The 12,888-nt window shown below is 54.9% G+C and overlaps 2 protein-coding genes across 6 annotated transcripts in view; both read right to left on the bottom strand.

Moving 5' to 3' along the window:
• Positions 1–1,103: 1,103 nt before the first annotated feature.
• Positions 1,104–2,185, bottom strand: PSORS1C2 (psoriasis susceptibility 1 candidate 2). The gene is made up of 2 exons (XM_012652965.1): positions 2,131–2,185; positions 1,104–1,459 (listed from the first exon to the last, which is right to left on the bottom strand). Exons 1-2 carry the CDS (start codon positions 2,183–2,185, stop codon positions 1,104–1,106), a joined length of 411 nt encoding a protein of 136 aa, XP_012508419.1.
• A 2,437-nt stretch (positions 2,186–4,622) lies between these two features.
• CCHCR1 (coiled-coil alpha-helical rod protein 1) overlaps positions 4,623–12,888 on the bottom strand; it is a 12,271-nt gene continuing 4,005 nt past the window's right edge. For 3 of the 5 annotated variants that reach the window (XM_012652921.1, XM_012652920.1, XM_012652919.1), the window contains 14 exons: positions 11,151–11,314; positions 10,907–11,042; positions 10,641–10,751; positions 10,255–10,404; positions 9,606–9,716; positions 9,416–9,522; positions 7,665–7,777; positions 7,434–7,479; positions 7,121–7,263; positions 6,836–7,024; positions 6,641–6,742; positions 5,409–5,560; positions 5,125–5,296; positions 4,623–4,876 (listed from right to left, as the gene is read on the bottom strand). In XM_012652921.1, the coding sequence (XP_012508375.1) occupies positions 4,758–4,876; positions 5,125–5,296; positions 5,409–5,560; positions 6,641–6,742; positions 6,836–7,024; positions 7,121–7,263; positions 7,434–7,479; positions 7,665–7,777; positions 9,416–9,522; positions 9,606–9,716; positions 10,255–10,404; positions 10,641–10,751; positions 10,907–11,042; positions 11,151–11,314 (1,815 nt within the window). In that variant the 3' untranslated portion in view covers positions 4,623–4,757. The remainder of the gene's footprint in view (positions 4,877–5,124; positions 5,297–5,408; positions 5,561–6,640; positions 6,743–6,835; positions 7,025–7,120; positions 7,264–7,433; positions 7,480–7,664; positions 7,778–9,415; positions 9,523–9,605; positions 9,717–10,254; positions 10,405–10,640; positions 10,752–10,906; positions 11,043–11,150; positions 11,315–12,888) is intronic. The other 2 variants (XM_012652923.1, XM_012652922.1) reach the window with 1 other exon arrangement.

The following is a 12,888-nucleotide window of genomic DNA, read 5'->3' as shown; positions in this document are numbered from 1 at the left end:
AGCTACTTGGGAGGCTGAGGCAGGACAGCTTGAGCCCAGGAGTTTGAGGTTGCTGTGAGCTATGATGCTGCCACTGCACTCTACCTGGCAGAACAGAGTGAGATGAGACTCTGTCTCAAAAAAAGTGTGTTCAAAATAGTTATTTTGTACTAGGTTTATATTGCAATTAGTACAATTAGTCAAAACTACAAATGCTGACAATGCTTAAACATAAAAAGTAAACTTTTGTTGAAAACACATCTCTTAATGAGATGGAAAGGTTTTATATATGTTTTCCTTTGATCTTTGTTTGGCCTCCCCAGGAAGGGCACCGTGGTCAAGCTCAGGGTGGGCAAGAGATTCATTTTAGGAAGGGACACATACACATCTGGAAATTGATCTCCTGTCCACGTGCCTCTGGGAAAGTTTGCATGTATCACCAGTGGTATCCCAAATCATAAGCCACTGAACAGAGACTTAACCTGTTTTGCTATCCTTTGATACAAGGGTCCCAGAAAAGGAGGGATGTGGGCCTGTCCTTATAGTCAGCCCTCCTCCTGCAGAGCCCACAGCCTTATGCGCTGCCCACGGGCAAGCTAGGCACTCAGATTCCTTCCAGAGCTCTGTAAGATTAGGGCTGTGAGGAGGGCATCTGAATATTCAAAACCTAATCATTAGTAAGGAAGCTGCCTAGAGTCAGAATTAAGAAAATATGGTTTTTATCTTTCCATTTCATGGAAGCACCATCATTGTGTACCGATAGTTCCCAGGCGTAGGCCGCCAGGTGGCAGCAGGGAACACAACGCTGGCAGCCCTGCCCCAGCGTCCAGGATTGGGCAGAGGTGGTGGCGAGCAGGCAGGGCGAGGACAGGACATGAGGTAGGAGTGTACTTAGGCTGTCCGAGAAAAACAGAGGGGAAATGTGAGGGCCACACACGGATCTCAGGAGGAGACAGAAAATATTGATAACAACACCGAGTTCAGAATAAAGCTGAGGGAATGAAGAAGGGACTTAAGGAGGTAGGCTAAATTAGGGAGATTTATGGGGAATCAGAGGGTGGAGATGGGCTTGGGTGCACTCTGCCTGGAGACACCTGGCAGCAGGGGCGGCTCTGGACATCCTGTTATCTGTGCTCTTCCCGGGGTGGGTCAAGGTCTGGCTCCTCCTGAGATCTGTGGTCCACCTCAGGGGCAGGGGGCCAGGGGTTTTCTGGGGGCTGGGGTCCTGCTGGCCAGGGGTCATCAGGCCGGGGAGGTTGAGGAGGATCAGTTCTAGTGGGGTCAGGGGGCCAGACTCCCGTTTCAGGCAGGTCTCTCCAGGGATGACTGGGGCCTGGAGGTGGAGGGTCCTTAAAGAGAGGGGGCGCCCCTGGCCAGGGGTCCCCAGGGACTGGAGGACCCTGAGGAAATGTGGGGGAGCCCTCGTCCTCTCGGGCCTCTGTGGGTGGGGAAGACGGGCGGTCCCCACTGCCTGAGATGCCTGTAGAGGAGGAAGGAGAAAGGTAAGAGGTGGGCAGGGCCAGACCTCTGTTCCCACCCATCCCAGCTACGGCCCCAAGAGGCAGAGCCTCTCTGGGATGGACACAGCCTGAGCTGATCCCACAAACACATCTCAAAAGTCTCTCTCAGAGAGCTCTCTATACATTTACAGATACTGAAATGATCTTAAATGACATGACCCCTACCACGAGCACTGATCTGAACCATTCATTACCTTGACCGACTTTAAACTGACAAGACCTCCACAAATAAGCTCCATCCAACCCTGGTGGGGCCGCCTCAGTGGCATGACCCCCAGGCCAGCCTGCATCCCAAAGGGGCCTACACCTTGGTCCCATTGGTACCCAGACCCCATCTCTACAGTGACTTCACCCTCCTTAACACAGGTCCTGGCTCCGATGAATAGTTGCCCCACACACCTGGATCCTGACTTAAATCGCCACATAAAGCGACACCCGAGCCAGCAAAACGTTTATTCTGAGCCTAAATGCACCTTCCTGCATCCCCTTAACTCTTCCCCTAATGCGAATTCCCAGATCTCCCCCACCCCATGGGTCCAGTTCACCTCCTTCCTTCTCAGCGGTCACCCTCACTGGTCATGACCATCCCTCATCACCCAAATTGCATTCCTGGCCTCTGTTCCCGGCTCACCTCCGGCACATAGGCAAAGGACCAGGATCCCCAGAAGCTTCCAGTTGAGCATCATGGCTGTCTCCTGGCACCCAAAGCCAGGGTGGGCTGCGTCTGGGAGCCTGAGAACCCCAAGAGGCTTTATAGGAGAGGAGGGAGAGGAGAAGGCCAGTCTCTGCGGAGGGGCTGGCCCAATGACACGTGGAATCCCATCAGAACCGAACTGGTCAAACCCGTTTGGAGGGCCAAGGCTAATGTGTAACCTCTGATGGTGGCGTCCCTCATTTTAGTCCCCCAGCCCAGGACCCAGCTGCTTGGCTCTCCCTACCGTGACCCAGACTCTAGGTCACCCCACTTTTGTTTCACACACCCCCATCTACACCCTGCAGCAATCCATACCTATCTGGCAGCTCCATAATCATAGGGATGTCCACCTTTCATCCCTGCAGCTATTGGAAGCCAAAGAATGGGAGCAAACAAGCGTGGGGAAGCTTCGTAATTGCAGGGGCTGGGAGGAAGAACGCCCGGGTGTGGGGGGAGTGCCTGTCAAACCTGGGATGCAGCTGCCAAGTGTCAGCTAGTGCCCCGGCCCCACCCACCCACACGTGGACCGTGGACCGCTCCACCTCGGGGCTTCCTTCTTTCCCTGGCACTTCCCGTCCCCCCAGGACCCAGGCATGCTGCTCTCCAGCATGGGCCTTCTTCAGGCATGCAGGGCCCTCCCCAGCAGTGATGTCTGAGGAATTCCTTCCGGGAGCCACCTGGGTGACTACAGAAGAGGAAGAAGATGTGAGGATCTCCCCCTTCCCTCTCCCCACCCAGAGCTGGCTACCTCAGTCTCGCCCAGAGGCTCAGGAAGAAGCTGCCTTGCTCCTCTAACCTGGGGTCCTTCCTCCTCCCTCAGGAGTCCTCCTCTCTGCCCCCTGGCCTGTGCCCTGGTGCTTGACTCCAACTGTCTTGTGCCCACCTCCTCCCTCCCCTCTTCCTTTGGGTCTCAGCTCCCTCGTCTTCGTCAGAGGGCCCCCTAGAACTTTTCCCTCCAGGACCTCTCTGCCCGGAGGTCCACAGATCTCTCAGAAGGAATGTGTCCAAAACAGAACTTGATTCCTCCCCAGGCTGCTCCCCCTGCAGTAGAGGACACCACTGTCCCCTCAGGGTTCACCTCATGTTGAAACCTTCATTCCTCCCCATCCACCTGCAAGCCCTGTTCTCCCCGCATCCAAACCCAGCCCACCGGTCCTCAGCCCCCATCTCTCCTCCAGCCTCCCCAACCCTTCTAATTGGCCTCCCTGCTCCCGCCGTTCACCCCTCCCCCACACCCAAAGGATCTCTTTAAAATGTACATGGGATCATGTCGGTTTCTCTCTGATTAAAAAAGTAGCTCTACACCTGTAATCCTAGCACTCTGAGAGGCCAAGTCAGGAGGATCGCTGGAGCTCAGGAGTTCGAGATCAGCCTGAGCATAAGCGAGACATTCCCCCAACCCCCAAGTCCCTACAAAAAAAGAGAAAAATTAGCCAGGTGTGGTGGTGCACACCTGTAGTCCCAGCTACTTGGAGGGCTCAGATGGGAGGATCATTTGAGCCCAGGAGTTTGAGGTCGCAATAAGCTATGCTGATGCCATTGCACTCTAGCCAGGGTGACAGAGCAGGGAAACTGTGTCTAAAAAAACTACTAAAAAAATACTTAGAGATTTTTTTTTTTTGAGACAGAGTCTCGGTCTGTTGCCTGGGCTAGAGTGCCGTGGTGTCAGCCTAGCTCAGGGCAACCTCAAACTCCTGGGCTCAAGGGATCCTCTTGCCTCAGCCTCCCAGGTAGCTGGGACTACAGGCACGTGCCACCGTGCCCGGCTAATTTTTTCTATTTTTAGTTGTTTGGCTAATTTCTTTGTATTTATAGTAGAGACGGGGTCTCGCTCTTGCTCAGGGTGGTCTCAAAGTCCTTAGCTCAAGCGATCCTCTGGCCTCAGCCTCCCAGAGTGCTAGGATTACAGGCGTGAGCCACCCCACCAGGCCCTTTTTTTTTTTTTAAGAGTCCAGAGTCAGTCTCTATCATATGATTGTATTGTACTTTCTCTTCCCAGCACTTATTGTTTGAAACAATCTTGTTTGTCCCTTTAGGTCCTCTCTACGGTAGGCCTCTCCCACTGCAGTGTCAGCACCCAGGGCCCCCAGCCTGCCACTGTGGCCCCGGGCTAGTGCAGTGCCTGGATCTGACATTCCTGGTGAATGAGTGAATGTTTTATCTTCCCCACTCCTGGCATTTATCATCTTCCAGAGGAAAAGAGTTTTAAAACAAAAGTCGAGAATAAAGAAAAACAGGAGCTTCTCAAAAAACTTTCAAAGCAGCTTAGGAAAGGGGTTTTGAAAAAGGTGCCATTTAGAGAAACAGCGATGTGTGGGCTCACTTCGCACATCTCCAGGAGAGGAGGGTGCAGGAAGAATTCCCGCACGTTCCCAGAGATAACATTTCCAATGCTCCTACTGTAGTCATCTTTATTTTAGTGCAGGAGGATTCAGACTCGGTGGTAGCTGGTGTCCCCAGAGCCAGCCGCTGGGTGAGGAAGGGGCTGGGCTGGACCCTGCCCCTCTTCAGGATCCTCCAGCCCCAAGGCCGGCTTTCCCTCTAGCCCTCTGCTGCTCAGCTGCTCAGCGTTGTTGTGGGACTGGAGCTGCAGAGTTCTGGTTGTCTCCTTGACAAATAGCTTCCTCTTTGGAAATGGCCTCACTCAGGTCCTGCAGGTCGTCAAGCAGGACAGAGAGGGACCCTGGGAAGGAAGACAGCACGGGATGGGCACCAGACAAGAGAGGGCTCTTGGGGTTACTGTGTGGAGGAACAGGGCTGGCACAGGACATGAGTATTAGCGGGGAGAGGTTCTTTGGTCCAAGGTGGGTGTGAATAAAAGAGGCTAAGGGCCTCCAAGGACCACGGAGAACAAGGCTCACGCACGCAAGAGTGCCTGAAGGAGAGATTCCCGCAGGGCCTCCATTTGTCCCTTTGTGCTCAGCCTGTTACCTTTTATGGATTCCCTGGTGGGCTGTGCTGCTGCTGGAGTTACAGGTGCTGAAGACCCAGCAGGCCTGGGGCCGGATCCCACAGCCTTCTCCTTACCCAGCAGGGAAGGAAGGACTGCCAACAGTCGCTGCTGCTTGTAATGGGAGAGGAGACCCTCCTGCCGCAAGGTGGCCTGGGAAGGAGAGGTTGAACGCTACCTAGCCCAGGCAGAGCCCCCTGTCCTCCTGCCACACTCCTACCCCCCAACCAGCCCAACATGGGCCCTGGCTTCTACTGTCCCCTACCAGCATGAGGTTCTTGTCCCTCTCCAGCTCCTGCACGCGCCGGGTTAGTCGCTGCGCCTCCTCCTTCCGAGCTTCCTCTTGCAGACGCCTGAGCTCCTGGTTCCGCTCCTTTTCCCGGGTGGCTTTGCGCTGGATCTGGCGCAGGGAGACCACTACAGAGAAGCCAGGGAACAGAGGGGACAAGTGTGAGTCAGCCAGGCCAGAGGCAGCCAGGCCCTCTGCAGCAAGGAGGCAGGAAGGCTAGACCAGCAGCTCTGTGGGCCTCCCGTCCCTTCCGTGCCATGAGAGGGCTGGGCTGCTGCTCTGGGGCCCTGGGAATCTGTGAGCCCACAGTGCCTTCCCCATCCCCAAACCACGCCAGAGATCCCTACAGGAAATCTCAATATGGACTGGATATTAGATTTTGTGCAATCAGGGCTCATTTTCTTGAAGTATGATAATGGCATTACAGGTACAGAGGAGAATTTTCTATTTGTGGGAGATGCCGCTGAGCAATCACATTTGCAACTTACTTCAAATGGTTCCAGAAAATATATAAATGTGCATAGGGATAAGAGATCAAGTGTGGCAAGTGTTACCTGCTGTGCTGAGCTAGAGAAGACATATGAATTATGTGATTCATTATGTGATTCTTTTTCCTTTTTTTTTGAGACAGATTCTTGCTCTGTCCCCCCAGGTAGAGGGCAGTGGCATCATCATAGCTCACAGCAACCTCAAACTCCTGGGCTCAAGTGATCTGGCCTCAGCCTCCTGAGTAGCCGGGACTATAGGCACGTGCCATGACGACCAGCTCATTTTTCCATTTTTCATAGAGACAGGGTCTTGCTTTTGCTCAGGCTGGTCTCGAACTCCTGAGCTCAAATGATCCTCCCACCTCGGCCTCCCAGAGTGCTAGGATTACAGGTGTGAGCCACCGCGCCCAGCCCATTACATGATTCTTTTAACTTGTCTAGGTGTTTGAAATTTCTGCTGGGGAGTGTAATTGCTGGCATTAGACATCTGGAAGGGGGTGGCCTCTGTGGAGGGGTAGTGACTGGGGTGGGTCTGGGGGGCTCTGGAGTGTGCTGGTACGTGGCCCACCAAATGAGAATTCATCTACGCTATTCCTTGATACCTTCGTTACTTGCATACTTCAGTAAAAAGCTTTTAAAAAGTTTGAGGGGGAAACAATAAGCTATTTCTCAGCACTTCCGTCTTCCTGGAAGGCGCAAATCCACCCCGGCAACTCTCACCAGCCTTCGCGTGCTCCCTGCGAGCCTCGTTCAGTCTCCTCTCTGTGTCCGACAGCTGCTCCCGCAGCCTAGTTTCCACTTCAGCCACCTTCTCTTGCAGAGCTGGGGTGCAGGTACAGACGGGGAGCATCAGGAGGAGCCTCTGTTCACAGTTCCCACCCGCCTGCCACGGGAAGCCCCCCTTTTCCCCCACACCTTGCCCGTAGAGCTCCTGCTGCTGGGTCAGCTCCTGCCGGAGACTGGCAGCCTCCTGCGTGCTCTCCTGCTGTCCCCGGCGAGCCGTTTCCAGCTGCAGCCCCACGCTGGCCAGGGACTCCTGGGTCTGCTGCAGCTCCTTCTCCAGCTGCTGGGCCACCTTGCTCAGTTGCTGCCGCTCCGCCTCCCCTGGGAGGAGGTGGTGCTGGCTCAGGCCTCTCCACGCGCCCTAGACCCCAGGTCTTCCCTCCTGTCCATCCTGCCAGACTCCAGGACCAGGTGTACCTTGCTCCCGGGCCCGGCCCACCTCCTGCTGGATGAGGTGGGCACTCAGCTGCAGTTCTGCATCCAGGCGGTTCCGTTCCTCCCGAAGCTGCTGCAGCTCAAGGCTCAGGTCTGTGACTGGTGGGGGTGGGCGTGGGGGACAGCTGGGACAGGGGAGAGAAGCAGAGTCAGGGGAGAGCACCCAGCTGACTGACCCCTAATCCTCCATCCCTCCTCAGTCCTCATGGTTTTGGGTCCCAGCAGGCAACACCCTAAGCCCCCACCCCCACCCCCCACCCCCCACCCTATCCACCTCAAAGTGCCCAAACTTCACCTCTCCTGGCGCAGCTGAGCAAGGGCCAGCTTTCGAGCCATCAGGCCTGGGAGGGAAAAGGCAGACAGCAACAGAGACGAGTTTGCAAGGGCGAAGGGAAGATAGGGGAGTGAGGGGGAAGAGATGTAATGACTGCTGAGAAGACGGTAGATGGATGTGGGATCAGAGAGAGCGGGGCCAGGAAGAAGAGGGTCAGATCCTGGTGGCGTGGGGGCAGGCTGCTCTACCCACCCTGAATGGTGTGGACCTTTCGGACGGCATAGCTGAGTCGGTTGCTGAGGCTGGGGAGCCGGGCTGCAGCCTGTTCCATCTTAGCCACGGTGCTTTGGACCCAGATCTGAGAGCTGCAGAGGGCACAGGTCACTGACCCTCCACCCTCCCCTCATCCCCAAAGGACTTGCTGTGCCTTGTACAGACAACCCCTCTATCCTGCACTGTCATACAAGTGAGGAACGCATGGCTTTCGTCAATTTTCTAAGGGGCCCTTGCCCAAGAGTGCATTAAATAACTGTGTATCTTTCCAAGCAACCTGTGAACCTTATTTGGCATAACCTGTGTTTTGTTCACTACTGTGCATCGAAGCTATCCTGTCCAACAAGCCCAGGAGCACAGACTCTCCAGTACAATGAGGGCAGGTCCGTGTGCTTTACCAGTGGGCTGTGCCAGATGCAGGACCAACAGGGCTCACGAAAACTGGGAAGCTTAAACAGGCGCAGGGAGGAGGCCAAGGGATTGTGTAGGGGCACCGCTGGGACTTCCTCAGCAGAGTCCAGGGCTGCGCCGACTAAAAACCAAGTGAGCGCAAAGGCTGGCAGTTGGATCCCCAGCAACACAGCAAAGATCACTTTGACCCGGAAACTGTTCAAGTAGGTGCTTCCAACACCTACTGTGGCCACTTTCTGATAAGTCTCCAAGTCACCAGGGACTATCTAACAAACCTGGCATCAATCCGAGTTTGGACTGCTTTAAGTCTGGAGGACTTCTGGCAATGAATCATTGGCAAGAAGCATTTCTGTGATCTCCCAGGACCAAAGTGAAACCCTGTCCACAGTGAATCTCTCTGTTCTCCCGCAGGTGCAAGGCATGTGCCATGGACCGAATCTGGGTGGTGGTGCACAACTAGCCTAATTCCATGCACGTTTGAAATTTTTCATTTTTAAAAGCTCAGTGTTCCCAAGGTACAAATCCAAGAGAAGGTAGTAGTGGGCAAAGACTCATCCTGCCTTATTTTGCTAAACCAACAACTGTTATCTGACCCATCAAGAAAAGCCTCATGGTAACAGTAAACATTACAGGACACAAACTGTAAGCCAGCCACCGTCCTGAGAGCTCTACGCGGACGACCTGCCTTGGGCACCTCGATGTCCAAGGCCGAGGTGAGGTCATCACCAGCACAAAGAAACTTTGGTCTTTCCTTAGAGGTCTTTCTACAGGTTACATAATATTTGTCAGTGATGAAACAACTGGGAAGCTGGTATGAGAGGCACAGGCTGGCAATTGATTTAGAAGCAAACTGACATTTTAGATGGAATATCTAGTAAGCAAGTAAGTATACAGCGTCAAATAAATAGACTAAATTTTTTTCTAAGTAAGCAGGGCATGCCTGTAAACTTTCAGAGAAAAAGAAAGGAAGATCAAGTATCCACAGCCCCAACCTTGAGCAATTCTGAAGGTGAAGATGCTCCCAGGTGCTCGATTTAGCTCAAGCTGTTACTAGCCTGCACTGCGGGAGGAAGCACGGCCTCACCTCCAGCCCAGCATGCAGCAGGAATTTACAACAAGTGACCACAGCATCAATGTAGAGGGACAGGCTGGTCTCAAACTCTGGGGCTTAAGCGATCCTCCTGCCTCGGCCTCCAAAAGTGCCAGGATTATAGGCGTGAGCCACCATGCCTGGCCCCTCCCTGACTCTTTAACTCCAAGGTGCCCAGGAAACTGGGGAGGCAGAAATACTACTTCACTCACCCCTCCACCCCAGATACCTGCTGACAGCATTGGCCACAAGCCTTAGCTGCTCCTCAGCCACGGCTGTCTGCTGCTGCCACCGGCGCCTGGCCTCCTGAGTGCGGCTCAGCTCCATCTGCAGGGCCTGGGGAGGATGTGGTGAAAGACAGGGTCCCTCCCTAGGGACCAGCTGCCCTCCCTGAGTCCCTGCCTGGCTCAGACACCAACCTTGGCACCCATCCGCTCCACCTCCACCTCCGTAGCTTTGTCCTGCAGGGAGCGCTGCAGGATGGCCTGCTCCTGGCTCTGGGCTGTCACTTGTTCCTGGAGCTCTGCCATCTGGGGGAGGAGAGGGAGCTGGGCAGGGCTCTCCAGAGCTGAAAGCTGAGGGGACGCTGGGAGTGAAGGGGCAGGTGCAGAGGTCTCTGCAAGAATGCCATGCAGGGAGACAGAAGCTTAGGTTCCTGAGAATGGAGTCTGGGTCCAGTGTTCCTTCCAGAAGCACTTTCCATGTACGCATACCTTGAGAAATGTCCCCCTGACCCACCCACAGGACCCAGCAGCTCAGACAATGCCAGCCACACTCAGATGCTATCACCTCCTCAGAGAGGCTGTCCCCAACCATCCTACCTGAGGGTGACCCACCCTCAGTCTCTGTCACTTTTCTTCATATAATTTGGCATTATCTGTTTACTTGCTTCTTCTGCATCTCAGCTCTAGAATGCAAACTGCATGAGAGCAGGGACTTGTCTGTTTTGTTCATGGCTGCGTGCGCAGCATGTGGTAACCACTCGGTAATATTTGTTGAACGAATACCATCCGTATGGAAGGAGCAAGGAGCTGGGGGGAATGTAGGGGGAAAAGAGAGTGCAGCAACCTGTCCCTTCAGCTGCTTAACAGAGTCCCTGTGCTCCAGCTCCTGGGCCTTAAGCTGCACCATGAGGGCAAACACCTTCTCCCGCCAGCGCTTCAGCAGGGACTGGCACTTCCTGGTAAACTCAGGCTTCAGGGAATCTGAAGGTTGAACCTGAGGGTGGAGGAAGGGGAGAAAAGCGTGGGCTCCTGGGGGAGTAGAAGAAGGAGGAGCATCTTTGTTTCTTCTCTGTCCTGCCCGAGCGAAGGGAGAAGCAGCAAGAAGAGTTCACAAAAGAAAGATCCAGGCGGGTTCTGGGCACACTGACCTCTCCTGCCCACAGGGAGGGAGGCTAGGGACAGTAGGTGTAGGGTCCAGTGGAGGGTGAGGGGTCTGGGGGAGGGCCCTACCCGCCTGGTCAGCTCCTCCTCCTGCAGGGCGAGGATGTGCGTGAGGCTCTGCACCCGCACCTGCAGCAGCTCGGCGGTGGCGCGCAGGCCGTCCCGGTCCTCCTGCAAGTTCTGCAGTGGGGGGAGAGCAGCCCCTCTGTAGGGCCTCCAGGCCTGGGGACTGAGCTCCACACTCTCCTCCAGGGGCCACCCCATCCCACAACCTGATCCTGAGCCACACATCCCACTCCTGGCCCCCATACAGATGCACCCCTGCATTCTCTCACCTGTACTGTTTCCAGAAGCTCCTGTCGCTCTGGTTCCCAAGCCTGGCTGTGGACCTCAGGAGGAACTTGTTCCCCCACATATTTTCTTAGATTCTCAACCAGGGTCACCTGTGCCTCCAAGTCTTCTTGGGTCTTTCTAGGGTTGCGGTGGGAACAGGGCAGCCATCGGTGGGGTGCCCTGGAGACCCGCCACACCCCCAACTTCTGGACCCCCCACCTTTGGTGCCTACCCCCAGCCACCCACCTTAGCTGCTTCCGCAGCTGCTCGGCCTCCCCCTGGGCCATGACCAGCTCCTTGGCTTCCCCTGCCTGACTGGCTTCCAGACTACTCAGAGACTTCTCCAAGCCCTTGGCCTTGTCGGTCAAACTGGAAAGAGCCTCCTCGTGAGCCTCTGTCAAGGAGGACAGCTGCAGAGAGGAGAGAGGGCTCAGCAGGGCCAGCCCCCACAAGGGCCTTCCAACCTCCCCTATCCCCCCGCCATGGCCTTGTCCCTTCACTCCTACCTTCTGTGACCTTAGAGAACGATCCTACCAATCACCCCGTTGCACATGGCAAACAGAGATGGTCCCTGGCACCTCGCTCTCCTCGGTCACTCCCCAACCCATCAGCAGTTCCGATCAGGCCTCCCCCAAAACATATCTTCACCTTTCTCTGTCTCTCCATCTCCACTGCCACCAACCTAAGGTAAGCCATACTCCTCTCCCGCCTGGACAACAGCAACCGTCTCCTAACTAGTCTTCAAAAACCTTCAGTGGCTTCCTGCAGCATTCAGAACAAGACCCGGACATCTCCCCACGCCTGTGGGGCCAGGCAACCAGGCCTCTGCGCACTGCCTGAGCTCACCCCCCATGGCTCTGCCATTGCTCTCCAGCTCCAACCGCATAAGTCTACCAAGAACCAGATGCTTCGTCCTGGCTCCCCAGACCCTCAACGACGGCCCCATCCTCAGGGAGGCCTCACTGGGCCCTCTAATCTCCCACACTCCACCCCAATTCCTGTTCACGTCCTCCCGAGCACGCAGCATCTGACAGCATCTTGCTTATACATGCGCTCACCATCCGTCATGCCCCATTGGGAATGAAGCTCTAGGAAGGGAGGAATCTCCTTTTGCTCACCACACCTCAGATGGTCACAGGGGTATCAGAGCCACCAAGAGTCGTGGGATAGACGGGGAAGCAGGGCAAAGTGGCCACCCTGCTTCCCGGTCTACCCCTCTTTAGCCCTGTCTCCATACAACAGTAAAGTGATTTTGGGGGAGATATAAATCACAGAACTAGTCTTTTTAGTCACAAAATCCAAACCTGATCACGTCATTTCCCTACTGAAACCTTTCGGCGGTTGCTCAGTGCTCCTAAGGGGAAGTGTCAAGTTCTAACCTAGCCAGAGGCCTGGCACCCTGAGTCCCAAGCTCAGCAGCACACGGGCGCCCCTCATGCCTGCGCTCCAGCCCTCAGGTCTCTCCCCATCCCTCGCCTTCCCCCATCCCTCACCTCCCCCTGCCACCCTGCTGAGCGTCCACTGGCTCCCAGCACCACCCACACACCTCTTCACCAGCCAACACCTGTCCAGCACAGATGCCAGCTGCTTATCATGAAGCTTTGTTCGTGACTCTGAAGGTTGTTTATATTTTTCTCTGAACTGTCCCTTGTCCATTTTCTGATTGGATTGCTGGTCTTCCCCTTACCAATTTCTAGGCACATATTATATATTGGGGATGTTAGCCTTTTCCTGTGATATGAGCTATAAATGTTCTTCTCTAGTTTATCATGTGTCCTTTAACTTTTTTTTTTCTTTTTTTTTTGAGACAGAATCTCACTCTTTTGCCCAGGCTAGAGTGAGTGCCGTGGTGTCAGCCTCGCTCATAGCAACCTCAAACTCCTGGGCTCAAGCAATCCTTCTGCCTCAGCCTCCCGAGTAGCTGGGACTACAAGCATGCGCCACCATGCCCGGCTAATTTTTTCTATATATTTTTAGTTGTCCA

Source organism: Propithecus coquereli, unplaced genomic scaffold, assembly GCF_000956105.1.
Source record: "Propithecus coquereli isolate 6110/MARCELLA unplaced genomic scaffold, Pcoq_1.0 Scaffold404, whole genome shotgun sequence".
NCBI classification, from domain to species: domain Eukaryota; kingdom Metazoa; phylum Chordata; class Mammalia; order Primates; family Indriidae; genus Propithecus; species Propithecus coquereli.
This window is presented reverse-complemented; position numbering and strand designations above follow the sequence as displayed.